Genomic DNA, 27500 nt, shown 5'->3' with positions numbered 1-27500 from the left:
TGAAGTCGGGAGGTGATTTTTTGCTCCTGAGTTCTGTGTGTGTGTGTGTGTGTGTGTGTGTGTGTGTGTGTGTGTGTGTGTGTGTGTGTGTGTGTGTGTGTGTGTGTGTGTGTGTGTGTGTGTGTGTGTGTGTGTGTGTGTGTGTGTGTGTGTGTGTGTGTGTGTGTGTGTGTGTGTGTGTGTCTCAGTTCTGCAGGAGCGTCTGAACCAGCAGCAGAGGGACATGGTCGAGGAGAGAACCCGACTCAAAGAAGTCATAGCCAAGATGGACACACAGCTGGCCGAGCAGCAGAGACAGCTGCAGCAGGTCTGTCCCTGGAGAAAGGGGCGGGGCTTCATCATTACCTTATGATGATAATAATGGTTGTGTGTGTGTAGGAGCGTTGGCGGGTCACCGCAGAGCAGGCGAAAGCCGAGTCAGCATTACGGGGCCTGGAGGAGGAGAGACGCACCATGACTCAACAAATCACCATAGAGAGGGAGGAGCTGGAGAGGGCCAAGGTGTCTCTCTCACACACACACCCACATTCATTTATATATATATATATATATATATAGTGGAAGAAAATTAAAGAGAAGGACAATATCAGAAGCAGAGTAAAAGGTAATTGTGTGTGTGTGTGTGTGTGTGTGTGTGTGTGTGTGTGTGTGTGTGTGTTTCAGAGCGCTTTGTTAGACGAGCAGCAGCAGGTGATGCAGCGCTGCACAGAGGAGCGGAGGAAACTCGCGGCAGAGTGGACACACTTTCACGCTCAGGACAAACAGCGCAGGGAGAGAGAGCTGGACCGAGAGGGACACATTATCAGCATGGCACAGGTACACACTTCTTACTTCCACTATCTGATGTCTAACAGTATAAACAGTAGAAGTAAAGAGTATATTTGGCTTTATTGATGATTTTGTGTGTAGGAGCAGGCTGACCTGAAGCTCAGAGCAGGAGAGCTGAAGCAGAAAGAGGAAGCCCTCCAGAGGGAGAGAGAGAACCTGGAGAAACTTCGAGCAGAGCTAGAGGTGGAGAAAGAGCGAATGAACGCAGCGGCTCTGCATCTGAAACACCGAGCGCAGGAGGTCGAGAGTCTCAGCAAGGTGACCGCATGTGTGTGTCACATTTAATATGTAGAATTATCTAAACAGATCTACTTATTTCAGCGTACTTTGAATGTCTTCAATCCTTTTTCATTCACTCCGCCGATATGCAGAATTTATCAGGATTTTCCTGAAGAGGTGAATAAAACGTTCACGTGTGCGTGAAACTAAATCCGAGTTTTATGCCACACTGCACGTGGTCTTTTCGGTACAGAGCGAGCAGACACAGTGACACTGCGCTAACTCTAGTTTCTTCTAGAAACGTTCAAAGTGCGAGGCGGAGACTAAACAAATTTGCGGTCCGCCTCTTAATACGTTCCTGAGGGAACTCCGATTGTTACTCTGTTCCCCACATAAAAGGATTGCATTTACACGTGCACTGTGTGTGTGTGTAGCTGGCATGTGAGCGCTTTGAAGAAGGTGAGCGGGCGCTGCAGGACGCTCGGCGAGTGGAGGCGGGACATCAGGCTCGTCTGCACAACATCCGCACCGAGCTGGAGCACCTGAGGACGCAGGAGCACAACCTACAGCAGGTCCGTGTGCGTGTTCATACGGATGTCACTTTAGGCAACAAACTGTGTGTAATCATTTCTTCATCCTGTCTCTCAGGAGAGGAGGAAAGTGACAGATTATCACAGAGAGATGGACAGAATAAGACCCAGTCTTCCCCCTGACCACTTACCTTCCCCTGGGGAACCTTTTCTAACAGGTACACACTTCCTTACCTGCACGTTTCTACACATCATTTAGATTTTTTGTAAATGTCACACTTTAAGGTTTAGCTTTGTTTGAAGATTATTAGCTGTGCGCACACAATCTCTGATCCAAGAGATTTTTTAATTCCACCGCCCATAAAAAGTTTACTAAGCAGGGCATGAGGAACATTGAGAGGAACCAAACTCAGACTGTTCATGTGGGTCCCCCCTGCAGGGTTCTCTCCTGCATTTAACAGCACAGCTATTCTTCGCCCTGGACCACAAATTAACATTTCCAGATCGGTTTCTCCAAAACTGCAGGCCACACTCGCCGTGCTCAGACACACAGCTGAAAAGGTAGAAGAGCATCTTGTGTATTGTCTTCTTACACGTTTGTGGCACTGAAACTAAAACTTCTCTACATTAGGACCGGGACTTCCTGCAGGATGAGCAGATCTTCCTGGACACCCTGAAAGGAACACAGCGCAACTCGACTTTACATACGTGACTCCAGAAAGTGCTATTTTTCCACTTTCTATACATTTTAATAAATTTTTAAAAAGCCCACTCTGGAGTTACACCAGTTCATTTGAAGTCACATGACCTCTGATAATTTTAATCCTGGATTCATCAAATAAGGGAGAAACAATACAGGGTTTTTGTTTGTTTTATTTGTATAGTTTTTATACATAAAATAAGCAATATGGTGGTCACATGACTGATCTTTCTCCCAGGTCCTTTTTCCATCACATTCAAATCTTCATACGCCTCCACCTAAAAAATAAATAAAATATTTAGTAGTCTGCTCTAAACTCTTACACGCTGCTGTGAGCACGAGGACAAGCCTCAGTTTACCAAAGTCTCCACATGATCATTTAAGACAGGGATAACTTTTATCATCACAGGCTCCTCAGGGTGCTCTCCACACCCAACACTCCACATAACATCAATCCACCAGAAAGCCATCTATTTACCCCACAGATTGAAGAAAAAAAAAAAAAAAGGGACTATAAAACTGCACAGTTCAGTGATTCACCGCTAGAGGCCACTCTTGTGATGTACAACAACCCAGAAAAACTATGTATGGATTTTTGCCAATAGCTCCATCATAATAGAAGGAATAAAACCACACTGGACTTTCTCACATAACACTAAACATTCTAATCCTTACTTGAGTCGCTTGTATAAAATCAGTGTGGTGAGGCTGCAATGCGTTAGAAATTTTACTTTACTACAAGCATTTCTATGAGTTGGTGAGATGTTCTACAGGGTGCATTTCATTAAGTGGGGCATGGAGTGTTGCTGCAAGAAAAACCATGAACACTACATGCACAATCACTTGAGTCTGATTACAAGATAGAATACCTCGTTTGGGATTCATCATATCTCGCTCAGACCCATTCACATCCAATCCAGACAGGTTCCCTGCGAAAAGAGCGTTGAGACACTGAGCACGAAAACCAGTGTATGGGGGTGATCAAGACCTTCTGCTTAATCCTCAGAACATTGTGGTTTAAAGCATCGTCAGTTGTCGCATCAGACGGCACTTCCTATGTAAAGTTTTCATCTCAGGAACACGTGTAGCACCGATTTATACACGTGCAATCAACAAACGTACCTGATATTCAAGCTGGTGCTTCTTCAAGATTCATTCAATCAACATCATTCTCCTCCAAACCTCTGAGTAGTGCAGGACTCGGATTTCTGGGGAAATTAAGGAAAACGTGCATTATGAAATTTCTGCATTGCGCAATGCACACCCGTGCACGTGCCCGCGACGCTTCACGTGCACGCGCGCAGCTTTTCAAATCACGTTTCGCATCGTTTACACGTGAACCCCAAATCAAAACTTTTGGATGGTGTACATGCTGAAACACTAACTGTAAGAAAACCTTTAAAAAATAAAAATAAAAAACCCGACTTAATAAACGTGAGGGAAATGCCCTCCGCGCGCACCCACGTGGTTGCCTCATGCTAGCAAACGCTAACTAGCCGAGATTGGATTTTTAATAGGATTTCCTTCATATTAACCGAAGTGTAGAATATGCTATTTATTTTCGTCTGATAAAAGAAAATAAGGCATAAATCCACTCTGTATTGGGAAAAAAAACCACTCGCTAGCAAAGAAATCAGATTAGCGCGCTTACAAAAGCAATTCGAAAAAAATAAAAAATTTAATTTACTTACTTTTGGTATCAAGGTGGTCTTAAAGCATGCAAAGTTAAAATTCCAATGTTAAACATTTTATTATACGACTTTAATAAACAATTAGACACCTCAACTATATCATCCATTACTGAGGCGGAAAAGAGGACACTAAAGAGTAGGGTGTCTGTATTTATACCGTCAATGACGTCGAACCCACGTGACCTCGGACCAATAGGATGCACAGCCGAAAATGCTGCTACATAAATATAGATATCGCCAAAAGTATTTGGACACCTGAGGGTTTTTTTTGTGGTTCATCTTTAAACTGTTACAACAAACACAATTGTACAGGACGTCTTTGGATGCTGTAGCATGCAATTTTCCCTTCGTATGAACTAGGAGACCCAAACCTGTTCTAGCATGATAATGCCCATGTGCACAAAATCTATCTATCTATCTATCTATCTATCTATCTATCTATCTATCTATCTATCTATCTATCTATCTATCTATCTATCTATCTATCTATCTGTCTGTCTGTCTGTCTGTCTGTCTGTCTGTCTGTCTGTCTGTCTGTCCGTCCGTTTATCTATCTATCTATCTATCTATCTATCTATCTATCTATCTATCTATCTATCTATCTATCTATCTATCTATCTATCTATCTATCTATCTGTCTGTCTGTCTGTCTGTCTGTCTGTCCGTCCGTTTATCTATCTATCTATCTATCTATCTATCTATCTATCTATCTATCTATCTATCTATCTATCTATCTATCTATCTATCTATCTGTCTGTCTGTCTGTCTGTCTGTCCGTCCGTTTATCTATCTATCTATCTATCTATCTATCTATCTATCTATCTATCTATCTATCTATCTATCTATCTATCTATCTATCTGTCTGTCTGTCTGTCTGTCTGTCCGTCCGTTTATCTATCTATCTATCTATCTATCTATCTATCTATCTATCTATCTATCTATCTATCTATCTATCTATCTATCTGTCTGTCTGTCTGTCTGTCTGTTTGTCTGTGTGTGTGTGTGTGTGTGTGTGTGTGTGTGTGTGTGTGTGTGTGTGTGTGTGTGTGTGTGTGTGTGTGTTTCAGTGTCGTCACTAGAGAGAGATCTTTTCAGCGGGACTGAATCCAGCTGTTAAACTCCAGCAGTCCCGCAGCAGTCTCCGGACTCCGCTCCCCTGCTCCGTGTCTCCGGTGGATCTCGGGACTCTTGTCCAAGGTCGGGATGGACGGTGATGGGGACCTGAGCGCGGAGTTCACCGACGCGGCGACCGGGAGAATGCGACTCTGCGTGACCCTGACGGACCTCCGCCTCTCGGTCAGAAAGCTCGGTGGCTCGCCCGTGTGGCAGCACGGACAAGAGCCGGTGCTCGAGCTCGGCCTCGGGGACTGCGTGGGCTGCCGCGCGTGGCGGAGCGAGGACGCGGAGGACACGGAGGACGCGGCGGCGTATCTGTGCGCGTATTTCTACCCTGTGCGCCGCAGCTGGACCGGAGCTCCCGCCGGCCGCCGGAAAGAAGAGCAGCGATTTCGGGTCCTCACCGGGAGAGACGCCCGGGCCAACCTGGAGCAGGCGGAGAGGTGGGCGCGCGCGGTCACACACCGCGCATCAGCACTGCGCACAACAGAGATCAGAGACAGTAAGAGAAAGTTACAGATACTAAAGTTTTCACTCAAAAATCTAACTCAGGCATTAGATAAAGAGTTCACAAACCTCCGAGCTCATGATGTCTCCTTAAGGGAAAGTTCCTAATTTATTATTATTATTATTATTATTATTATTATTATTATTGTTATTGTTGTTGTTGTTGTTGTTGTTGTTGTTGTTGTTGTTCTTGTTCTTGTTGTCTAGACTTAACCAGGGGCATTGAGAATCTGGAGTAAAAATAGTTTTGGGACTAAAACTGGAACTGGTGGAAATGGGTTTAATGACAGTGTGGTACATTATCTATCTATCTATCTATCTATCTATCTATCTATCTATCTATCTATCTATCTATCTATCTATCTGTCTGTCTGTCTGTCTGTCTGTCTGTCTGTCTGTCTGTCTAAAAAGAGGTTCTGGTAACTGTATAAAAACTGACCAAATGACTTAATAAACCCACAGGAAATACTCAACACCAATTTATTGTTGATCAGAGAAGCAGAGCGAGTGGAACATCAGTATTGGGAAGGTAACTGGATCTGAGATGGAGCTGAATGTCCAGGAGCCGCTGTAGCACCTTCCAAATCTTATGCATTGGATTTTCCACTAGAATATTGTTTCTTATTTTTATCATATTGATAAGATTCTTTCTGAATCAGCTTATCAAGTCATGGACTGTGACTCTACAATACGTTCACAGCGGTTTTATTGTTGCAAGTCGTCACTACGAAGTCACCAATACCAGTAGCCACTGGAGGAAGGGCGACTAGCTTTCTTCAATCAGGAGACAGATCACTCCTTTATATCAGAATGTCTTCACTTCCTTTCAAAGTCCCTGTACCACGTTAATTCTCAATTTTGGCAGGATGCTGGACATGTCCACATCTATTCATGGCACCAGGAGTCCTGGCTCTCATTGGTCCAGTCCACTATATGCGCGAACGCCGCTTCATCAGATTCATCATCTGCTCACATCAACTCTTTTGGACCAGCTTTAGAAACCTCAGGAACCATTTTCTTCTGTCTCTTAAAGGAAAACGTTTTATCTCAAGTTCTTTAAATGTAAAAAGAACAAATGATAGATCTGAAAAATAACAAGAGCAAGAACTATTCAGATGTTCCACATGGTATAAATGGGAAATACGACCGGAACAGTGGACGCAATGGATTTAAAGAATTCCCAGAATGCAATGCAGCTATACAAGTTAATGAAGGTGAAATGAAAGCCAGACTGAAGGACTACAGCAGCACTGCACCACATGTTTAGATAGAGATGAAACTAGGGCTAAAGCTCACTGCAGACGTCAGTAGAATGGTATTGTGGGTTCTGTAAGATCTCTACGCAAAGTGAAAACATCGTGAAGAATGAAGATTTCTTTTGTTGTTGCTCCAAATGACGACCTATTTACTATAAATATTGCAACGCTGTTCATGATGGATTTTTTTTACGTCTGCTCCCAGATTGAGGTGGCGCTCAAACGAGGGTGTCAATGCAAAAATGTTCCACACCTCGAAAATATCACTATCAGCCTCTTTTTATATCCTTCTGTTGCTACGCTGAAGCCTGAACCTGAGCTAGAAATGACTGCAGACGGCTGTCTTCAGTCCAATGAGCTGAAGTAAGACCGAGCGAGAAGAAATGTGCGCGTAGCAGCATGAAGAGTTTCTTAAACACGAAATAATGATGCCGATCTGATATTCGCGCCGGCGCTCATTAGCTCTTATGACTGTAGACACTCTATTATATCTTTATGATCTACTTTAATCTCTGTAATATAATAAAATGGCACCCGCTTGGTGAAGTGGATGGAAGCGAGTGGCATTTCCTGATTTCCTGTTATGTATGTAGTGTAGATAAAACCTCTTTACCATAAAAGCTACGTTCACATGAGAACGTTACGTCCGTCCAGGTTCTGTCTCCGTTCAGCCTTTAAGACATTTTTCAGATGAAGACTACAAATTCCATCCAAGCTCTATGTCTGAGTGGCTCTTCAGAGATAAAGCAGATGGCCTCAAGACAGGCGGCTTTGACGTCGGATTATAGATTCCTCTCCGCTTTATCTGTATGCAGCAGTGGGATCTGCATATCAAGCATCTGGCCTGATGTTTGGCTTTTGTGTTCCCCGTCCACCATTCGCTCGAAAAATGTTACCACTGCATCTTGTTAGCGTTGGTTTGATTTGACGTCATTCGGTCCAGTATTTTTCATTATAAATTCAAAAACTCACAAGGAAGAAGAACACACACTCACACACTCACTCACACACACACACACACACACACACACACACACACACACACACACACACACACATGGAGGACCATCAACACTGTCTAGTCATGCACAAAAACATATAAACACATTAATGTAGGAGAATCCGAGCAATAAATAAAGAACTAAATATTTTTCACAGGACTGTACTGAGGTTGAATGGTTTCTCACGCTCCAGCTCTTCTATCAAAGAACCTTCACGGATTTTTGTATTTAGAGCGATGATAACGAGTAAAAATAAACTGTATTCTAACACACGTGACCCACGCACATGCTCAGGACGAAGATGTGGTGGTTTTTGCAGTGACAGTCATAATAAATCCATTCTTTTGAGCGTAAACTAAACATTACTGCTTATGCTAGCTGAATTCATGTCTTCATAGCTAACAAGTTTTTCTGCTAGTTAATAATGTTTTGGGTGTAAATTAACATACTATTTATGCTAGCTGAAGTTTTTGGGACAAAGCTAATATACTGTTTATGCTTGATGAAACAGGAGCTTTCAACTCATAACGTCATGTTTATGTTAGCTGAAGTAGCAAAGTTTTAGAAGGAAGCTAACGTGCCATTTTCTGATGAAGCAGCAGTTTTAGCAAAGCTAATATACTCTTTGTGCTAGCTGAGGTATCAGTTTTGGATTATAGCTAGCATACTGTATATGCTAGCTTTTTTTCTTTGGTCAACGTTAACATACTGTTTATTAGCTGAAGAAGCAATTTCAGGAGCAGGTTAATATTTTATAAACAGATTAAGCTTTTTAAAAAACCTGACTACATGAAATCCAAATCTGATTTGAGCGCTACAGCGGCGTCTCTAAAAGCTCTGCCTCGACGCTCACCGTTCTTTTTCTGTTAATGGACACGAACGTCAGATCAGGTTTCCTGCTTTCAGATGTATAATTGATAGCTGTGTGCTCAGGAGTGTGAGTCTTTCGGGTTAAAGGAACAAAATGTTACGTTATCAGTGAAAAACAAATGCTGAATGAAAAAAGAAAAACTGATAATAGAAGACAGGTGAAGATAATGTATGTGTTCAGTAAAACCAATATTGTTCTGGATTGCTTTGTAGAATGAGAACTAAACAGAGGGAAACTAAAGAGTCTTCCTGGACCTATTAACTAAATGAGTTGTTGGCTCAGGTCTGGTCATTCATCTGCACATCTAACACAGCAAAAAAATCTAGGCTTCACTGCTCATTGGAAGGTCACAGGAACCTCCATCAGGCTCCATCTGCAGGAGATTGGAGCTTAATCAGTGATACACCAAACCTCTATATAGTTTAAATTGCTGTAGGCATGTGTGTGTGTGTGTGTGTGTGTGTGTGTGTGTGTGTGTGTGTGTGTTACTATGTCTGATGTGCAGGAGAATGGAGTATAGACCTGCATTCATTATTCACACAGAGTTCTCATACATCACTACTGTTACTTTTTATACTCAAGTCTGTTCCAAAGTGAGAACCTTTGTGCTGCTTTAATCAAAGAGAAATCATATAATAAAAGGGGGAGTTTTAGTTTTATTGGAGTCTTAGTTCAGAAGCAGGGGATTAGCCAAGTCAAGTCAAGTCAAGTCAAGTCAAATTTATTTCTATTGCACTTTTCACAACAGACATTGTCTCAAAGCAGCTTTACAGAATTATACAGTTAAGGTGAATGATGTGTATTTACCCCTGATGAGCAGCCGTGGAGACAGTGACAAGGAAAAACTCCCTTAGATGTTATGAGAAAGAAACCTTGAGGGGAACCAGACTCATTAGTATTAGTATTAGTACTTTTATTCCAGTACAGGAAAGACTATAGCCTCTTTTATTCAGTACTGATGAAATGCAAAAGCTGAGTCCGTGTGTGTGTGTGTGTGTGTGTGTGTGTGTGTGTGTGTGTGTGTGTGTGTGTGTTCAACTCCCTAAGGTGTTAAATTCGGTCGAGTGTGCGTAAGCCGGAGTGTGATGGTGTTGGTGAATCCTCAGAGTGGACGAGGCCAGGCCATGTCTCTCTACACCGGCCCTGTACTGAGCATGCTCAGTGAGGCAAACATCTCTCACACACTCATCACCACAGGTCTGTATAACATACATACATACACTCTCTACATTTGGTCTCTGCATTTTTCCCTCCATATTGTGCATCTTGTGTTTGTACAAAAGGATTGTATATAAACATTGTATATTTTATTGTAGTGTTCGGTGCAAATTTAGTTTTCGAAGAAGATCAGCACTTAACAACCTAAACAAATACCACTGAATAAACAATGCTAATCTTCTTCTTCTGGATCTTCTTCTTCTTCTCTATAATAACCTTCATGGTTTGTGGCTTCATATTTCACCCTTCACAAATGTATCAGTCCGCCTTATTTTAGGATTCATTCCAAAGTAACATTTAAGTTCATGGCATTTGGTAGATGCTCTTATCAAGAGGCACTTATAGTGATCGCATTTATACACCTGAGCAGTTGAGGATTAAGGAGCCTCACTCAGGAGCCCAGCAGTGGCAGCTTGTTGGTGTTCGGACTTGAACTCAATGAACTGACATTGACTCTGAGAACACTGTGAAGCATGGTGGGGGTAGCATCATTCTCCACGTAAGCCTTGGCCTCTTGCTTGTTTCTCCATGTGTATATCACTTATCATTGTGGCATAAGTTTATTAAAAGCAGTGTTTATGAGTCGAGTCATGAGCTTTTGACATAATTTGACATAACGCCATGCGACCCACTTAAATAAAGCAAACAAAAACACATACCGCTGTTCTGCTGCACTAAATAGTATAGGGCCTTTTGTTTATTGCTCATTATGAATGCATCACATTGCATTGTGGTCTGGAGAGTTATTGCAAATCAGAGACATAAGGATATGTGCCGTGGTGCTCGATGTTTTAATGCACCACAATAGGCAACTTTATTTATTTATTTATTTAAGGAGCTACAGAGAGTGCTAGGGTGAAAAAACAAACCCAAATAAGCATCTGTCAGGAAGCAATGACTGTCTCCACTAGGACATATATATATATAAATATATAAAAAGCCATTTTTAGACAAATGTAATATGTCAGTGCACAGACACAAACAGGAGTGAATGGAGATCAGAACGATGCCTAGAGGCTTCTGGTCTGCAATATTTATGGAGCAGTTAGAGATGAGGGTTGACCACAAAGCACAAGGGGGCACATACATTTGTTTTCTGATACTTTATTTAGCACCAGTCATAGTGTATAAAACACAAGTGATATGTCTGGGGAAATGTACTATATTGCGGGTAGCACTAATTTACTTTATTCTTGCGCCTACGTGTAGCTAAAACCGGCTATACATATGCGGGGTATCAAAACCAGAAGTCAGAATAAAAAATTCTCAAACGACTCGAAATTCGGTTGCCATTGCTGTAATTATACACCGCTCGTTAGACCGTCGTGTAGCTTTCATTCTGTGTGTTTTAGCTGATGTGTGCAGTGGCTTCATCCCACAGGACCAGGATCAGGTTTAATATCAAGGGAAGTTGGTTCGATCCGAACATGATGTACACACTGACGAGCTGAGAGAATGCCGCCTCAGCGTTTCCTTCCTGTAATATTTCTTTCTTTCCCTCTGTTGACCATCTCTTTCTTTTCTCTTCTTTTTCACTTCAAAACCAAATCTTCTCATCTGCCTTTCAAATCCATGTGTCTGTCTGATGTTTGAGGATCAGTAGGTTACCCCACTAAAACAGAAACCTTTGAATAATTACGCACCACTGCGTTCAATACCCCACATTCTAACAACACACACACACACACACACACACACACACACACACACACACACACACACACACACACACACACACACACACACATTCCCAGACACACACTTTAAAAAAAAATAAATAAAATGTAAGTAAATATGGGCTTCTCTTTTTAGAGCATCAGAACCATGCACACGAGCTGGTCAGGAACGCTGATCTGTCAAAGTGGAGTGCCATCGTTATCCTGTCAGGGGACGGATTACTGTTTGAGGTGTGTGTGTGTGTGTGTGTGTGTGTGTGTGTGTGTGTGTGTGTGTGTGTGTGTGTGTGTGTGTGTGTGTGTTGTGCGTTTCTTAAAAAATAATCATGCAGTGTGCATGTTCTGCAGGTGATCAATGGTTTGATGGAGAGGGAGGACTGGGACGAGGCAATCCGCACTCCGCTCGGGATTCTTCCTGGAGGATCTGGCAACGCACTGGCAGCATCAGTGCACCATTACACACAGTGAGTACTGATATGTATTGATATGTACCCTGTATGTCCCAGGCTCTCCACAGTGTCAGGAGACTGATTTGACTTGGGGTGTGGAAAAGTGCTTATGTGACTTGAAAGCACTAATAGGGTCATTTATATGCATAGGACACAGGAAATTACCCAGCAGAGCTTCGATTCATTACCTGAAGCAGCCACAGTCAAAGATTTTGCATCACTTATATCAGACAGTACAGAGAGAAGAAGTTATGGTTCATGATTGGGTCTGTGTGTGTGTGTGTGTGTGTGTGTGTGTGTGTGTGTGTGTGTGTGTGTGTGTGTGTGTGTGTGTGTGTGTGTGTGTGTAATACTGATTCCTTGTAAGTATTATTGTTTATTTTTTCTTTATAAAATGTTTGTGAGTATGTTTTCAATTCACATTAAATTTATTTGGACTGCAGATCACAATCACAAAAGGCCCCTCTGTTCTAATCTTTGTGTTTATCGTATTACATTTTTTCTATGTGTGTTTCAGAGCTGGCCCGGCTCTGGGCGAAGACTTGCTTCTAAGCTGTTGTTTCCTGCTCTATAAAGGTCCGGTCTGTCCCCTGGATATCGTCTCTGTACGTTTGTCCTCGGGACGCCGTCTCTTTTCCTTCCTGTCGCTGGCCTGGGGCTTTGTGGCCGACGTGGACATCGAGAGCGAAAAGTTCCGCCACGTGGGTGCGATGCGCTTCCTCGTGGGCACTCTTCTCCGCCTGGCGTCTTTGCGCACCTACCAGGGCAGGCTGGCGTTCCTGCCCACTAGAGACGACTCCGATTTGGCATCGATCTCCTCTTCTCCTCGTTCCTGTTTTTGTCAGCGGCAGAGCAGCAATGAATGCGCAACCCGTAACGCTAAGACTGACGATTTCTTACTCGAAAACGAGTCCAAAAATGACCGACTTCCTGACAACTTTTTGAATCCTGTTGGAGATTCGGTGCCAAGCGATTGGACCGTAGAAAAAGAGCAAGACTTTGTTCTGGTTCTCGCGACCTGCCACTCTCATCTTGCCGAGGAGCTGATGGTGGCACCGGATGCCCGGCCTGACGACGGGTACCTCCACCTGCTCTACATGACAGCGGGAATATCACGGCCAGCCTTGCTTCGACTCTTCCTGGCCATGGAGAAAGGGACGCACCTGACATGCGAGTGCCCACATCTGATGTACCGGCGTGTCCAAGCACTGAGGCTTGAGCCAATCACAAAACCTGGAGTTATCACTGTAGACGGGGAGCAGGTGGAGTACGGGCCGATTCAGGCTCAAGTACACAAGGGATGTGGCAGGATTATATGTGGATGATCCCCATCCTAAAAACCTAAAGAGACCAACATTTAACATTTAATAGAATTGACCTCAGGTAGATCTTCTGTAGTTTAGACCTGGACTTTATTACCTGACGATTGACTGATTTTGTCCAATAATAATAATCCTGTTTAGACCAAAGGTACAATTTTACTTACGGAAGTAAGAACCTCCTTTTTTAAACAATATTTATCTTTTATTAATTTAGTTTTGAATGCCAGGATGGTCTAGCTGCTGAGCTTGCACTAGTGGATGTGTGTGTGTGTATGGATCTACAGGAGTGCAGTGTGATCTTCACAATACTTTAAAACACACACTAGCTGCTTGAACCCGCTCGATTAATGCAACTCACGATGGGGTTTTATCGATATTTAACTCTCAGCTAAGTGCCAGGGGAAAAAACACGGAAATGCAAACAAAACTTCATTGAGGGGTTGAATGGGGAGCTGAAAAAGGCACTGCATCTGGTGGTATTGACAAGTTTCTTCTTTCTCATGTTCCTCAATTTAGATCAAGCCATAGTACTTGACAGATTTATCTAACTAGTTTATGCCGAACATCTGGACCAGTTGCATCAAGTTGTGTTAAAGCTAAACTTTGTATTCTTTTGCACAAACTTCACCAGCAGTTCTAGAACTGCTGCTGACAATTACAGACATTATGTTGTTGGTTGTAGAATCCTTTGCAGCAAACAAGAACTACAGCTGTTAACAGCTGGCCTGGAGCCAATGGTTTTGGAATTCTAGCTATTAATTTCTGGACAGAAATCTGTAAATCTAGAATTTCAGTTATTAATTGCTGGCCTGAAGTCAGTAGAACTAAACCTCTAGCTGTTATCTGCTGGCCTGAAACAGCAGTTTTAGAACATGTAAATGTAACTGAATGTAACCGGCTCTAGAGCGCTGAAACAACCCCCGTTCAATTGCAGCACAGTTTTGATTACCTGGTTATGAGCACAAGTTGTTTAATACTCCTATATCAATAGCTCAGACTCTTCCCTGCAGTTTATTCTCCTGCTTTATGCAGCAGTTGTTTACAAACCAGCACAAGATAGAGGCTATCAGACCTTCTCTTTCCTTGGCAGAGGCTTCTAGAGTTATGTTTAACTTTATCAACAGTTATTGTAGTGTTATTTGTTAAAATATGTAAAGCAATAAGAAGAAATGTACTGTACTGTAATGTAGCATAGACCAATAAGGGAAAAAACATGTTCTCTCATTTACAATAGTGTGTATTAGGTTTTAGACCATATTTTTCATATATTCGATTTCTATAAGCACAGTTTCGATGTGCTTTAATCCAAAATATGGTATAATTTACACTGTACAGATAATAATAATATAACAGCAATATAATAGCAATATTAATATAGTACAACAACTATAAAAAATGTTATGAGATTGAGCTGAATGGTTTAAATGTAGACTCTCATATCTCAAAGAACAAACATATTCATTTCATGCCATCTACAATTTCAGGATGTGCTTTTAGGCCATGAAATGTACTTTTTATATCTATATAATATTTAGATATTATTTAGATATATACCATAATAAAGTATATAAAAATCTTTTTGGACCCTTTGGTGTATTTCCATGAAACATTTACACACTAAATAGTTATATTTAATAAAATATTTTATACATTTCCTCTAAAGCAATGTTTTTGTGAAAACAAAATTATTAAAAAACCTCACAGAAATACACACAAACTACACAATGGGAAGAGACACAACCAAATGAAGGCTTAATACATCAAAGTTTATTGAAAGCTGCCATATTATGAAGTCAAACAAGAAATAATGGAGAAGAACGACACCAAATATGAGATAAATGGAGGAAAAAACTCATCTTACACACACACATTGAACACACACACACACACACACACACACACACACACACACACACACACACACACACACACGCACACACACACACACACACACACACACATATATCAGGTATTAACCATTTCCCCCCCAAAATATGTATCATGACACCATAAAACATCATAAAGGAAATGAAGTAGCCAAAAGATCCTTCATTTTCAGAGCATCAAACCCAAAAACCTACACCACCAACGTTTTCTATGATTTGTTCATATATTTTCTGAAGGTAAGCATTACCTGCACCTAATGAATTCTGGAAGAAGATACCTGGTAGCTGGAGAACGAGTAGGAATCAGTTATATCGTTAGATGCCACTGGAAGCAGGAGGAGTCCGGTCGATGGATCCTTGTCACACAGTGCCATAAGTTCCTTGTACGTCATTTTGGTCTTCGTAATTGGGTTGATTAAGTCCTTCAGCATTTTGTCATCATCTTCGATCTCTCGCGCCATTTTTTGGTCAACTAGATTTGCATTAATGGCATTCTGTAAGCTGACTCGACCGGCCCTCTTGGGGTCGACCAGGCCACCCGTGAGAAGCTGGGCTTCCAGATATCGCCTAGCGTTCTCGCTCGGGATCCAGCCTTTTAGTGCAGCCTCCCCTGCTGACAGGCGCTCTTTGGTCAAGGGGTCTTCGACGCCTGTGAATGCCTTTTGGGCACTGATGAGCTTGGGCAATAGGTTTGGCTCGATGAGTCCCCGTTCTGCTGCTTTGTGTACCGAGTGGCGCTCCTTTTTACTGATGTCCACAATCCCTCCTGTGGCTGCTTGTGCTTCCAGAAGCTTCAAAGCCGTGTCTGGGTCAATCAGTTTACGGGTCGTGGCGCTTCTCACAGACATGCGGCTTTTCGTCGTGTTGTCGTAAATGCCAGAGATGGGGAAGTTCTCTTCGATGTTGCCGATGATGCTCAAGTTGCTAGTGCTCGTGGATAGCGAGCTTTTACGAGTTAGTGAAGTGCTGTAGGTGTTTACCGAAGAGGTCGAGGTGACTGACCTGATCTGCTTTTCTCCTGCAACCTTCAGAGCAAACTCAGAGATGGGCATTTTGCCATCCTTGTACTGCTGAAGATCATACTGAGTCAATCGCCCTTCCATCATTGCCTCTTTGATGGAGTACTTTTTCCCACTTTTGCGATCCTGTAGAATAATGGTCTCACCATTAGGCCCACTACTAATCATCTCCTCCCAACTGCATTCAAGTGTCTGCAGGTGGATATACTGGCTCCGGTCAATAAAACCTTGCATATACGCATCATAAGGTGACATATCCTTCCCAGTCTCTGAATCCAGAATGGTGATTTTGGTAGATTTTGTGGTTTCTCTTGTGTGCACCTCGGAATTATCTTCTTTTTTCACTGCCTCTCGCAGTTCAATGATGGTGATCTTCCTTTGATTTAGTTTTTCTTTCTCAGAAAGGATCTCCTTTTCCAGGGTCTTAATGTCAGATTCCAACTTTAACATCCTTTGCTTGTATAACTGAGTCCTCTCACTTTGTACTTTGGTATGTTGCTGGAACGTTACAGAGATCTCTTGCCTTTCATATTCCAACCTCTTGAACTCCCGAAGAAGCTCTTCCTTCTCTTTCAGCAGGGTATCTCGTGTGGAAATCAGTGTAGTCTCCTCTTTGGAAAAATTGGTTACCGAGGTTTGAATACGGGTCACCTTAATTTTGATGCGTTGGATTTCCTCTTCTAGATTCCGTCTGGCACTCCGGATCTGAGATAATTGTGCTCTCAGACGATCATTCTCAATCTCAACACTTGGGTCTTTCTCGAACCGGATTACCTCCTTGTAGACCGTCTTCTCCACAGACTTCTCTTTCGTAAGGCTTTCAACCTTGATCTTGAGGTTTCGGATGTCTCTTTCCATGGCAAGGACCCTGGCATTCTCTTGTTCAGTCTCAATACGGAGGTTGTTGATTTGCTGGTCCATTTTGGCATCTCGTTCTACTTTGATGACCTCCTCAATGATGACCTTTTCCTCAGGGGGCGGAGCGTTTTCAAATTCAAAAATTCGGGACCTGATTTGCCTAAGTTCGGTCTCGACAAGAACCTTCTTTTGCCGAACGTCTGTCTGAGTCACGCTATTTTCCTTTTCCAGAACAATGGCTCCCCATTTTTTTACTTCAGCCTCCAATTCCAAACGCATCCGCATTTCTTCGTCGAGCTTCTTCTTCAACCGTTCATGCTCGATTATTTGGCTCGGGTCCTTCTGAAGACGTACGACTTCCTGGTATGTGATCTTCTCTTCTACTTTCTGTTTCTCCAACATGACGTACTTCTGGCGTAGATCGTAGAGGTTCTCCTCTACAATGCGGCAGATCCGAAGTTCTTCATTTAACTCTTTTCTCAAATGTTCAGCTTCTTTCTCAAGCAAAGGATCATTTTCATATTTGATGTATTCCTTTGTAACAACTTGTACCTCGATCTTGGATTTCTCCATCTTCAACTCATCTCTTTGTTTGTATAGAATGGTTTGCTTCTCCATAATCGATTGGTAATTGGCTCGTAGCCGGGTCAGAAGTTCTTTCATTCTGGTGATCTCATGAATAATTTCGGGACTCTTCTCTTCTTTTATAATTTCCTTTACAGATTCTTTGACTTCCACCCTGGGTTTCTGGGAACGCATAGTCTTAAGATCCACCATCACCACAGTAAACTTGTTCTCGATTTCAGTGCGCTTTGCCACCCATTCCTGAATCTCTTTCCTCAAGCGCCTGATTTCAGCCTCAGTATCAGGGTCGATTCTATAGCTTTCATTAATGATCTCCTTGAACTCAATTCTTTGTTTTACTGTCTCTACGTGGCTATACTGAACATGTAGCGTGCTAATCTCTTTCTGCAAGATGCTTATTTCAGTGACAATCTCCTCTAGGCTCGTGTGGAGAATCTTCAATTCTTTAATGAGGTTAGCGTCTTGTTCTACTTTCTTTGTCTCCTTTATGACTATCTTAGGTTGGATGGTGGGAATCAGCATTTCCAGTTTGTTGATCTGGCTCCTCAAGTGGAAGATTTCCTCACTTAAGCTTTTGGACCTGAAGTCTAGATCAGAGATTTCCTCTCTGAACCTGATAACAGCTTTGAGCATTTCAGGATCTTTCTCCACTTTGATCACTTCCTTCTTTACCACTCTTTCTTTAATTACCGGTGCCTTTCTCTCCAAGTAAGTGATTTCCGTGCTCCTCTGGACTATTTCCGTTTCCTGTATTCGGATTTCCTCTCTAATCCGCCGCATCTCTTCTCTGATGTGCACAATCTCTTTTTCCAGTTGAGGGTCCCTCGAGTACTCGGTCATCACCTTGGTTAACAGCTTTGGTTTGATGTTGGAACGGTCATGCTCCACTGTTTTAATTTTCTTTTGGATTATTTCCATTTCTGTCTGAGTTACAGAGTGCTTAGAGATCTCGTCGTTGATCGATTTCTTCATCACTACTAGGTCGGCCTCCAGCTTGGGATTGCGGTAGTAGTGCACGGTCTCTTTTTCTTCCACCCGCTCGACTCCACGCCGGCTTTTGAGTGACAGCAGCCTCATCCGGAAAGAATCCAGCTCGTTATCGGCGTGAATGCGGCGGGAGATCTCGTCTGCCAGCTCTTTCTTCAGGCCCTCAACCTCTTCCATTTCTCTCTGCTCGTACATCACGACTCGGCTCACAATGACTTCGTTCTGCAAAATGAATAAATGATAAAAACACAATAAACGGACACCACCCCAAAAAATTCAATTTTATGATTACAGTACAGTACTGTATTAACATTTTACTTCATTTTATAAATAATAATTATATTTTTATGAATAAATTTCATTAATTCAACATAAAACTCGGTAAACTCGGTAGAACTACGGTAAAGCGGGAGATAACTGTATTTATACATAAAATGTCTACCAGTTATTTAGATTTGTTGTACTATATTTAATGCAATTTCAATAAATTATCACATTTAATTATTGATCGCTTTTTACCCTTTCTGGCAACTGATATGTGGAAATAGTTTGGTGGCCTTGCTAATCTATTTGTCCATCTCCAACTGGAAAGTAGTAGCTCAGTGGTTAAGACATTAAGCTTTTGATTGGAAGGGCCTGATTTAAAATATAACTACCACCAAGCTGCCACTTTCAGGCCCTTGAGCAAGGCCCTTAACCCTCAACTGCTATTAATGACATTACTCTATGTCACTCTGGATAAGGATATCCACCTTCCCTCATGAGGTGTTCCACCTCACCTTATTGATCATGTTCTGGGCCAGTCCCATTTGGTCAAAAAGTTGGATGTTCTCTGCCAATAATTCGTAGTATCGTTTGACAATGCTTCTTTCCTAAAAATAAATAAATAAATAAAGCAGATGTTGAAGCCGATGTTCATCAGGATATGAACCAAATTTGATGAGGAGAACATTTCATGTTTGCCAACATATACCTTGTTCTGGATAGCTTCAGAAAAAGTGAGAGAGTGCCATTTCTTCATATCCGTCTCATCGTTGACTACTGTGTTACGGTACCTGTAGGTAATGGCCTCGTATTCCTTAGAACACAAGCAGAGTCAATTTTACTGATAGCTCCAGTTAAGACTAGCATGCTAGTCTAAGATAATTGTGCAAAGGAAATACGTACTTTAAGGGTGGTCTGCAGCTCATGAGAGAGGGACGTAACTCGGCTAATGTCGTCCGATTTTCTCTTCAGTTCTTCCACAACCCACTGAAATGATAAAATACAAATTCCTCAAAATGACTATTTCATAAAACGATCTTTCCGCCATAATCTTACCTTAAAAAATTATAACTGATTGCATTTCAGAAAAAAAAATTCACCGCCAACTTTCAAATAGCAATTGTTCATTGAACAGTTTACAATGGACCAGTCATTCTTGAGCAGCGCTCAGGAGAGTAAACGGACCTTCTGCGAGTTCTGCTTGGCAGCGATTTGAGTCACGGTGTCTTCCGGAAGTATCTTGTTGCTCGGCAGGTCGCTCAGGAAGAGGTTGAGGGAACGGAGAGTGCTGTTGAAACTTTGGTAGTTATTTTTCACCTCCAGCATCAGCACCAACCTGGAATCACACCCCATTAAGTGAATAGATGACAGTTTAGCATCAACATTAAATGCAATTAATGCAAGTCAAGTGGCTTAACTGTGATATTGAGCATTTACACCTCATACAAAACACAGCGACGACATACACTGACATTGTAGTGTTTAAAAAATGCAAAAAGACAAGAATATTATAATAAAAAGACACTGAATAAAGAAATGTACAGGTCTATAGGAGTGATAACAAAATATCGACTGAAGCAGAGGCCCCCAAAAATCAGGATGTGTCCCAGTACCGAGCCATGGAAGAGTGACTACAATGTTCTAAGAAAAATGTCTATAGATGACACTGTATTTTTTTCAACAGAAAAAAAAAATGAACAAACGGACCAACAGCAGCTTCTAAGAGTCGTATGTAGTATGTATGTATGTAGTTAAGTTGGATTTTACAAGGAATAAATGGCCAAAACTCTCTAAAATATTGCGAGAAATTGGCAGTTTGATGTTCTTTTCCAGCAGAATAAATAATAAACTACGGTGCACCAGACTCTTACCTCTGCCGTAGCTGGTGGCTGATGTTGGCATACCGGTTCCTGAGGTTCCTGACTTCGGTTTCCTGTCGGTAAATGTCAGGGCAGTACTCATGGAAACTCTTCTGCAGATGTCCACACAGCTGCTCAGTAAGCTCAAGGTCATTGTTCAATTTCTGGATGTCCTCCTGCTTGGCTGCAACGTCACTTTTAATTTCCTGTGTGATAAAGAACGATTAGTTTATGCAAATCCTTGGAGAAAACCCTAAAATTTGGGAGTTTTGGCAGCACTTTTTAATCAGATTTCAGATACATGAGTCAGGATTATTTTTCTGTCCTCCAAGAGCTACACTATATGGACATAGGTTTATGGACACCTGAGCATTAGCTGGATTTGTGCACAGGGGCATCATCGTGCTGGAACAGGTTTGGGTAGAATAGTTCAAGTAAAGGGAAAATTTCATGCCTATACAGTTTGAGGACCTCAGGTGTCTATATAGTGTCTAAAGAACAACTGTTCTCAGTTTAGTTTTGCTTAAGCAAGTGAGAATATAATATGAAGAAGAATTATTATCTTCTCCACCGTACCCCCAGCATTAAAACATGGTCCTGAATGGCACCAGGCTTGTCAAAGATGACCGTGTCTCGGGCCAGTTGTTCCTCGAGCTCGAACAGACCCATGCCTACATACTTAATTTGGTTCTCCAAAGATTTTACAGCATTGGCCCTTGGAGACAAAAAAAAAAAAGAAAATACATCTCATATTATAAACTTTATAGACAGTTAAAAGCATCAACTATAGATATATATTATACTTAATATATAACTTAATATGTATATTTTATTTCAAATTTTATGTTACTTTAATCTTTACTTTCACTTTACTGTGAGCAACTGCAATCTACCATCAATATTATGTGGGATTAATTGAGCACAGAACTCGTTGGTGAACCTACTTTTTGCCGTAGAGCTCAGTGAGGGCGTTGAGGTCCTCGATCTTGTTAGTTGCAGTGCTGATTTTGGGATGATACGACACTACGTTGGAGCCCAGAGATTTACTGGAGAGGAGAGGCTCAAGTTCTTTTTGAATCAATGCCTTCTCGGCCTCCAGCTGCCTCAGAGTCGTGACTGCCCTCTAGAACAGACGGCAAGGCGACACCTCAGGAGCAGTAATGTGGAACGACTCAGAATAACAGTCAACATTTGCAGTTGGTGTTGGAGTTGTTGAATCGCTAATAATCTCAGATGTTGAGCTCATTTATGACTTGCCCAGGAGCTCCTGGTTGACTGTAGAAAGGATATTACTCCCAATCACACTCGTGATATTTCTCACTCTTCAGTGTTTTAATGTTTAATGTTTTAATGATTTAAAATCACACTCTTGGATGTGCGGCTGAGGATGTAGCAGTATGAGAATAAAATTGCAGCAGTATGAGAATAAAATCGCAACAATACGAGAATAGAATTGTAGCAGTACGAGAATAAAATCGCAGCAGTATAAAAATTTAATTGTAGCAGTACGTGAACAAAATCGCAGCAGTACGAGAATAAATCGAAATTACGAGAATAAAATCTCAGCAGTATGAGAAAAAAGTCGCAGCAGTTCTTAATTCTCGTAATTCCTACTTTATTCTCAAAATATTTCGACTTTATTCTGGTAATCTTAGATTAGATTTTTTTAAATTAGTTTAACGTGGCACTGAAATGCCATCGTAGTTTTGAGACAATGTCCATTGTTAAAAGCGCTACGGAAAATACATTTTATTGAACAGAAATTGGATTAGCATTTTTTTGTAACTCAGCTTTTAAATCCGTTTAATAAAATTCAATCGAATCTAAATAGAAAGGAATAAATAGAATTTATGTAAAAGCAGCATTTGCATTCAGCATCATATGGGTGTACGTAATAAAGTGCTTCTGCATGGTTTCATTATGGATCAGATGGAAGAATAAAAGTTTTAAGATTCATCAATAAAATGGGACGGTGAGTCGACTTCGGGACGAAATAACACGTGGTTGATGGTGAAACAATTTTCTTCTCCATACCGTCTTACCTCATGATCGCGGATTCGGGCTACGAGGTCCCCTGAGTGATCGGCTCGAGACAGAGGAGCTCTCAGTCTTCCCAGCACCTCTTTCTCTAACTGAAGGAGATCGGCGATGAGACGGTCCAGACGGTTGGACGCAGCACCGGGCCGGGAATCCTCAAGAGTACTGGACACGCTCACTGCAGTGCAGAAACAGACAACACTCACACCCAGGTTTCAGCTGAGGTTTATTTATTCTGGGTATTTCATAGCTGAAATGTAGGACGTACCGCTTCGAACAACCTTAACGACCTCTACACTGGGGGTCTTTACAGAGGCCTGGAGGGATGTTCTTCTTCTCTTCAGCCCGGCAAAATCCCGCTCCAGGCTGCAGAAAAAACATACAAGAGACACAGTTTTAGATAGATTTACAAGATTATATGCTTAAGGAGGGTTTCAGTGGGTGACATACAAACACACACATATATATATATATATATATATATATATATATATATATATATATATATATATATATATATATATATATATATATATATATATATATATAGAAAACCCTTGAGAAACATCGACAGGAATAACAAAGCCGCCCCTAAATCTGTCACCTGTCGACACGTTCGATGGCCTCGGTGTCAGGAGGAGGAATGATGAAGCAAACGCCAGGCATCAGGTTTGTCTCTCCGAAGTTGTTCTTCACCTCCCACCATTCGTCCCTCGGGCAGGACATCAGAGTGTATTTCTCCCCTCGAGTGACTGATGCCTGTGCAGAGAAACCACAACAAAAATAAACATTATTGGGTCGAATATGTTTATCCTCTGTTGGCTTTTAAATCTGTAAAACAGCATTAAATACACATTATACTGTAACTGTAGGTTGCTAAATAACATTTACTATATTATTGCATCAGTTATTTGTGGTTTTCTGTCTGCAAAGTTTTTGTAAAAGTTTTTCAAGGTTTTTTACATTTTACAAAAGCAACTTCCTGATCTCTCAGCACCACTGAGACCAAGGCGGGTCCCAAGTGTCACCTAGAATACAGATTAACATGGCAGAGGTAGAGCTGTAACTTCCTGCAGACACAACAGGAAAAGAACGTCTGGTTTTATTAAAGGCGTGTTTGTGAAAGGGGTCATGCGTTAAAAGTTAGAAGGCACTTAATTCAATTGATGATTTGCTGCCTGTCTGCACCAAAGAAATAAAAGTGAACTCTGTAATAGATTGTGTTTTTTCTATTGCATCGTATTGCATTGAAACGCATTGTGTCGAGATACGTATCGCATCAGCTTCAGTTACAGAGATGCACATCTCTAATGTGTGTGTACCTTATCAGTCTTCCAGTCACACAGGGCCACCACAGGATGTTTTCCGTTCTGAGCCCTGCGCAGTGGCAGAGGGGGAACCCTGGTGCACATATCTCTCAGCTCCACCAGCCTGCGCTCGTTCCTCTGAACCGCTCTCTCCTCCCCCTAAACACACAAAATGTATTTCTCATTTATAAATCGTATATGACATATGAACTAAAAACAAAAAATAAAACCCCCGTCCCCTCACGTACCTCGAGCTGGATCAGGATCTGCGAGTTGCTCATGTTGGACAGCAGTGACGGCTCCATGGTGCTGTTGATCCTCTTCAAAGACTCGGAGACCGTCTCAGCGTCCAGCTGGAACTGCGAGGGTTCGGAAGCAACAGCGCATACGTCAGCACACTGATACCGTACAATAGACGGGAGAAATCTTGGAGAGATCTGGCTGCTTCAACCTAAATTCTACCTTTTTGTAAACTTCCACGTTGTCCAGATGGGTCTCCTGGCAGGCGTAGAGGTTGAGGAATCTCTTCCACTCCTTCTGTACTTCAGTATTATGTTTCTGGAGCACACAAACTCTCAATCAGTGACCAATGAAAAATATATGAACAGATTATGACTCTGAAACATTGCTTACTTAAAATAAAGACGTGGAACACCAAATGGAAAGACTATGGAACAAGAATGACTAGATGAGGTCAAGAAGCCAAGGGTAACTTAGTTACTTAGTTCAATTCTGAACAGTGTGCTCACTGTGAAGCATGGTGGTGGGAGTGTTATAATAACTTGAAGGTTTATAAGCATTGTGTTTTTCCTTATGAACTGCTTTTTAAGTACATTTAACTTCCTCTCATCCATGGCCAGTTTCTTGGTCCCTGCTAAGTAGCAAGATCGTTTTGTGAAGCATTGTGTTGTGGGTATGCCCTGGATTTACAGAAGGACTGTTATTACCGTACCTTAATAACATTGGAGCCGGGATGGTTCGCGTCCACCAGACTTTCTGCTTCCTTTTTCAGCTTGGTAACTTCAGTCTCGTGGGTCAGAATGCCGTTGCTCTTTAACCTCTGTTGAAGAAGCCAAGTTTATTAGCTTAATTTGTTCACAAAACTGAACGGGTGCTTGTTTAGCCTCCAGTTCAGCACTGCACAATGTGAGCGAGTGTTACACAATGCTAAACCGGTGGCTCTGATTTCTGCTCTCAAATAAAGCGCAATGAGAATTTTTTCTGTCCAAATTTTCCCTTCAGTTCCTCAGTGTCCTCACCTCGGAGTCGGATCGCAGTCCGGCCGAGTCCCTGATCAGGTCGCTCCAGTCGTTTTTGCGAATGCGGTCCTGCTGCTCGGTAAAATAGCTGACCTCTTTATTACAGCGCAGGATGTAATCATACAGAGAGGACAGGTTGTTCTTACGCTTCAGTGAATCCTCCTGCAGAGGCGTGACCAAGAGACAACAAGGATATAAACTCCCACAGGATATCAGTATGTTGATACAATAGTTTTACAATTTTTCGAATTCTACTTCTACATATTTGTACGTGAACTCACCATGAGACGCGTGTACTGATTCAGATCCTGCAGGAACAGTAAAGACACATCGTTAGAGCTCTAGATGGTAACGATCGTAACAATTCATCTTAAAAGAGCACCTAGCGTGCTGGTATGCTAACACCAAATTTTTTGCTTAGTTTTTTTAATTGTTGTTCGATGGTAATTCTGAGTGTGGACTGAGAAAGGTAACTAATATTATAGAAGTAAATTGAATTGATGAAATACTGAGTCTCAGTATTTAAAAATCCCTTCCAGTCATAGGCAAAGAGGGTGTCACAATACTCTGATATGAGGTGGTAGCTTATCGGGTGAGAGATTAGATTTGGGTCCGAAGGTCTTGAGGTCAAATCCGGGCCACACCAATCTGCCTGGGAAACACAGCTGCTCAGTTGTATGAATGAAATAAATGTAAGTCGCTCTGGATAAGGGCTTCTGCCAAATACCTTAAATGCAAATGATATTACTAATAACATACAGGGAGGAAAGTACCACCAGGGGCTAAGCTGCAAATCGTGAACTCTTGCGCCCTTGACATACGTTTAACCTTCATCTATTGAAGAGGACGTGGAGTTTGCTGTTGCCGAAGGCGACTTTATTTTATTTTTTTCTAGAAATTGCAAACAGGCATGAGGTGCACACACATACACACACACACACACACACACACATTCACACACACACACACACACACACACAGATGAAACACAAGAATTTAAAGGCAAATGGCTTCATGGTTGTATATATACACTATATGGTCAAAAGTATTGGGGACACCTGACTTTTCCACCCATTTGTGGTTCTTCCTCAAACTGTTACTGTTACAGCTCCATTAAAATCTGCTTTTCATGGGTTGGAAGTGTGTGGAATATATTCTGCTATAAAGCTCCAACCCAATAAGAGCTTTAGGATAAATCTTACACACTGACTGTACCCCAGGCCCCCTCACCTCACCAACTGTACACCAGCACCTGACTTTACTAACACCCCTGTGGCTGAATGAAATCTCACAGAGATCTGGTTGAACATCTTCCCAAAGGAGTGGAAAAGCAAATAGGAACTAAATCTAGAATCAAATGTTCAAAAAAGGACATATAAATCTTATGGTCAGGTGTCCACAAACTTTTGTCCATCATAGCAGAACATGTATGAAAGCTCACGACCTCTGAGTCCAGCTGAGATCGGAACGCTTCGAGCTCCTTATGCAGGATGTTGTGGCTTGCTATCTGCTTCTCCAGGTCAGAAAGGTTCGGGCCGTATTCCTCGCTCTGGATCTGTTTCTGGCTCACACACACACACACACACACACACACACACACACACACACACACACACACACACACACACACACACACACACGCACACAGACAATTCAAATCACCACATACACTAAATAATTCCTTGGTATTGGATTGTCCATCAGCAGAAAATCCCGAAGCGTTTCTCACCCGTTTGGAGGAAATCAGCTGAGTCCAGTTGAACTGGGGCGAGAGGTCCAGCTCCTGACCTTGCTTGTAGAGATCACGGTACCTTTTGCAGTTTTTAGACCAGCGATCATGCATCTGACTCACACTACAAAGAGGAAAATATATTAATCTTTTAATCATTCACCCATTTGTAATAAATCAGCACTTCATCCTGATTACAATCAATTAAATAAATAGAAATACAGAAAATAACACACATATGTGTATATATATATATTAGAGGTCAGCTGATTTATTGGTTTTTCAGCACCAATAGTTGAGTCTCCTATAAGACTATAAGACCAGCA

At 41.8% G+C, this 27500-nt stretch overlaps 3 protein-coding genes and 1 long non-coding RNA gene across 6 annotated transcripts in view; 2 read left to right on the top strand and 2 right to left on the bottom strand.

Annotated features, from left to right (window-relative positions):
• Nucleotides 1-2292, top strand: part of fbf1 (Fas binding factor 1) — an 11144-nt gene extending 8852 nt beyond the window's left edge. For all 3 annotated transcript variants that reach the window (XM_083543484.1, XM_083543483.1, XM_083543482.1), the window contains exons 22-29: nt 189-307; nt 379-501; nt 664-816; nt 910-1086; nt 1482-1619; nt 1696-1795; nt 2017-2138; nt 2209-2292. In XM_083543484.1, coding sequence (XP_083399610.1) covers nt 189-307; nt 379-501; nt 664-816; nt 910-1086; nt 1482-1619; nt 1696-1795; nt 2017-2138; nt 2209-2289 — 1013 coding nt within the window. In that variant the 3' untranslated portion in view covers nt 2290-2292. The remainder of the gene's footprint in view (nt 1-188; nt 308-378; nt 502-663; nt 817-909; nt 1087-1481; nt 1620-1695; nt 1796-2016; nt 2139-2208) is intronic.
• Nucleotides 2293-2437: 145 nt separating this feature from the next.
• On the bottom strand, nt 2438-4103 carry LOC310727233. Its single transcript, XR_014533977.1, has 4 exons — nt 3969-4103; nt 3400-3485; nt 3147-3206; nt 2438-2555 (listed from the first exon to the last, which is right to left on the bottom strand). It is a non-coding gene; the product is annotated as an uncharacterized lncRNA (long non-coding RNA).
• Nucleotides 4104-5115: 1012 nt separating this feature from the next.
• LOC310727245 (sphingosine kinase 1-like) lies at nt 5116-14877 on the top strand. The gene is made up of 5 exons (XM_083543498.1): nt 5116-5586; nt 9767-9916; nt 11750-11844; nt 11962-12077; nt 12580-14877. The coding sequence occupies exons 1-5, from the start codon at nt 5172-5174 to the stop codon at nt 13385-13387; spliced, it is 1584 nt and encodes a 527-aa protein (XP_083399624.1). The 5' UTR covers nt 5116-5171; the 3' UTR covers nt 13388-14877.
• Nucleotides 14878-15133: 256 nt separating this feature from the next.
• The window catches only part of evplb (envoplakin b), an 18782-nt gene continuing 6415 nt past the window's right edge, over nt 15134-27500 (bottom strand). The window contains exons 4-22 of the mRNA XM_083543507.1: nt 27175-27298; nt 26890-27006; nt 25727-25753; nt 25446-25607; nt 25139-25246; nt 24649-24744; nt 24435-24545; nt 24202-24345; nt 23484-23638; nt 23148-23245; nt 22885-23057; nt 21787-21965; nt 21419-21557; nt 20855-21048; nt 20169-20319; nt 19887-19970; nt 19693-19797; nt 19499-19591; nt 15134-18941 (exon numbers count right to left, since the gene is read on the bottom strand). Of these exons, the coding sequence (XP_083399633.1) occupies nt 15525-18941; nt 19499-19591; nt 19693-19797; nt 19887-19970; nt 20169-20319; nt 20855-21048; nt 21419-21557; nt 21787-21965; nt 22885-23057; nt 23148-23245; nt 23484-23638; nt 24202-24345; nt 24435-24545; nt 24649-24744; nt 25139-25246; nt 25446-25607; nt 25727-25753; nt 26890-27006; nt 27175-27298 (5677 nt within the window). The 3' untranslated portion in view covers nt 15134-15524. The remainder of the gene's footprint in view (nt 18942-19498; nt 19592-19692; nt 19798-19886; nt 19971-20168; nt 20320-20854; nt 21049-21418; nt 21558-21786; nt 21966-22884; nt 23058-23147; nt 23246-23483; nt 23639-24201; nt 24346-24434; nt 24546-24648; nt 24745-25138; nt 25247-25445; nt 25608-25726; nt 25754-26889; nt 27007-27174; nt 27299-27500) is intronic.

This window comes from Silurus aristotelis, assembly GCF_946808225.1.
Source record: "Silurus aristotelis genome assembly, chromosome: 6".
NCBI classification, from domain to species: domain Eukaryota; kingdom Metazoa; phylum Chordata; class Actinopteri; order Siluriformes; family Siluridae; genus Silurus; species Silurus aristotelis.
The sequence above is the reverse complement of the archived record's forward strand: the minus strand, read 5'-3'. Positions and strand labels throughout refer to the sequence as shown.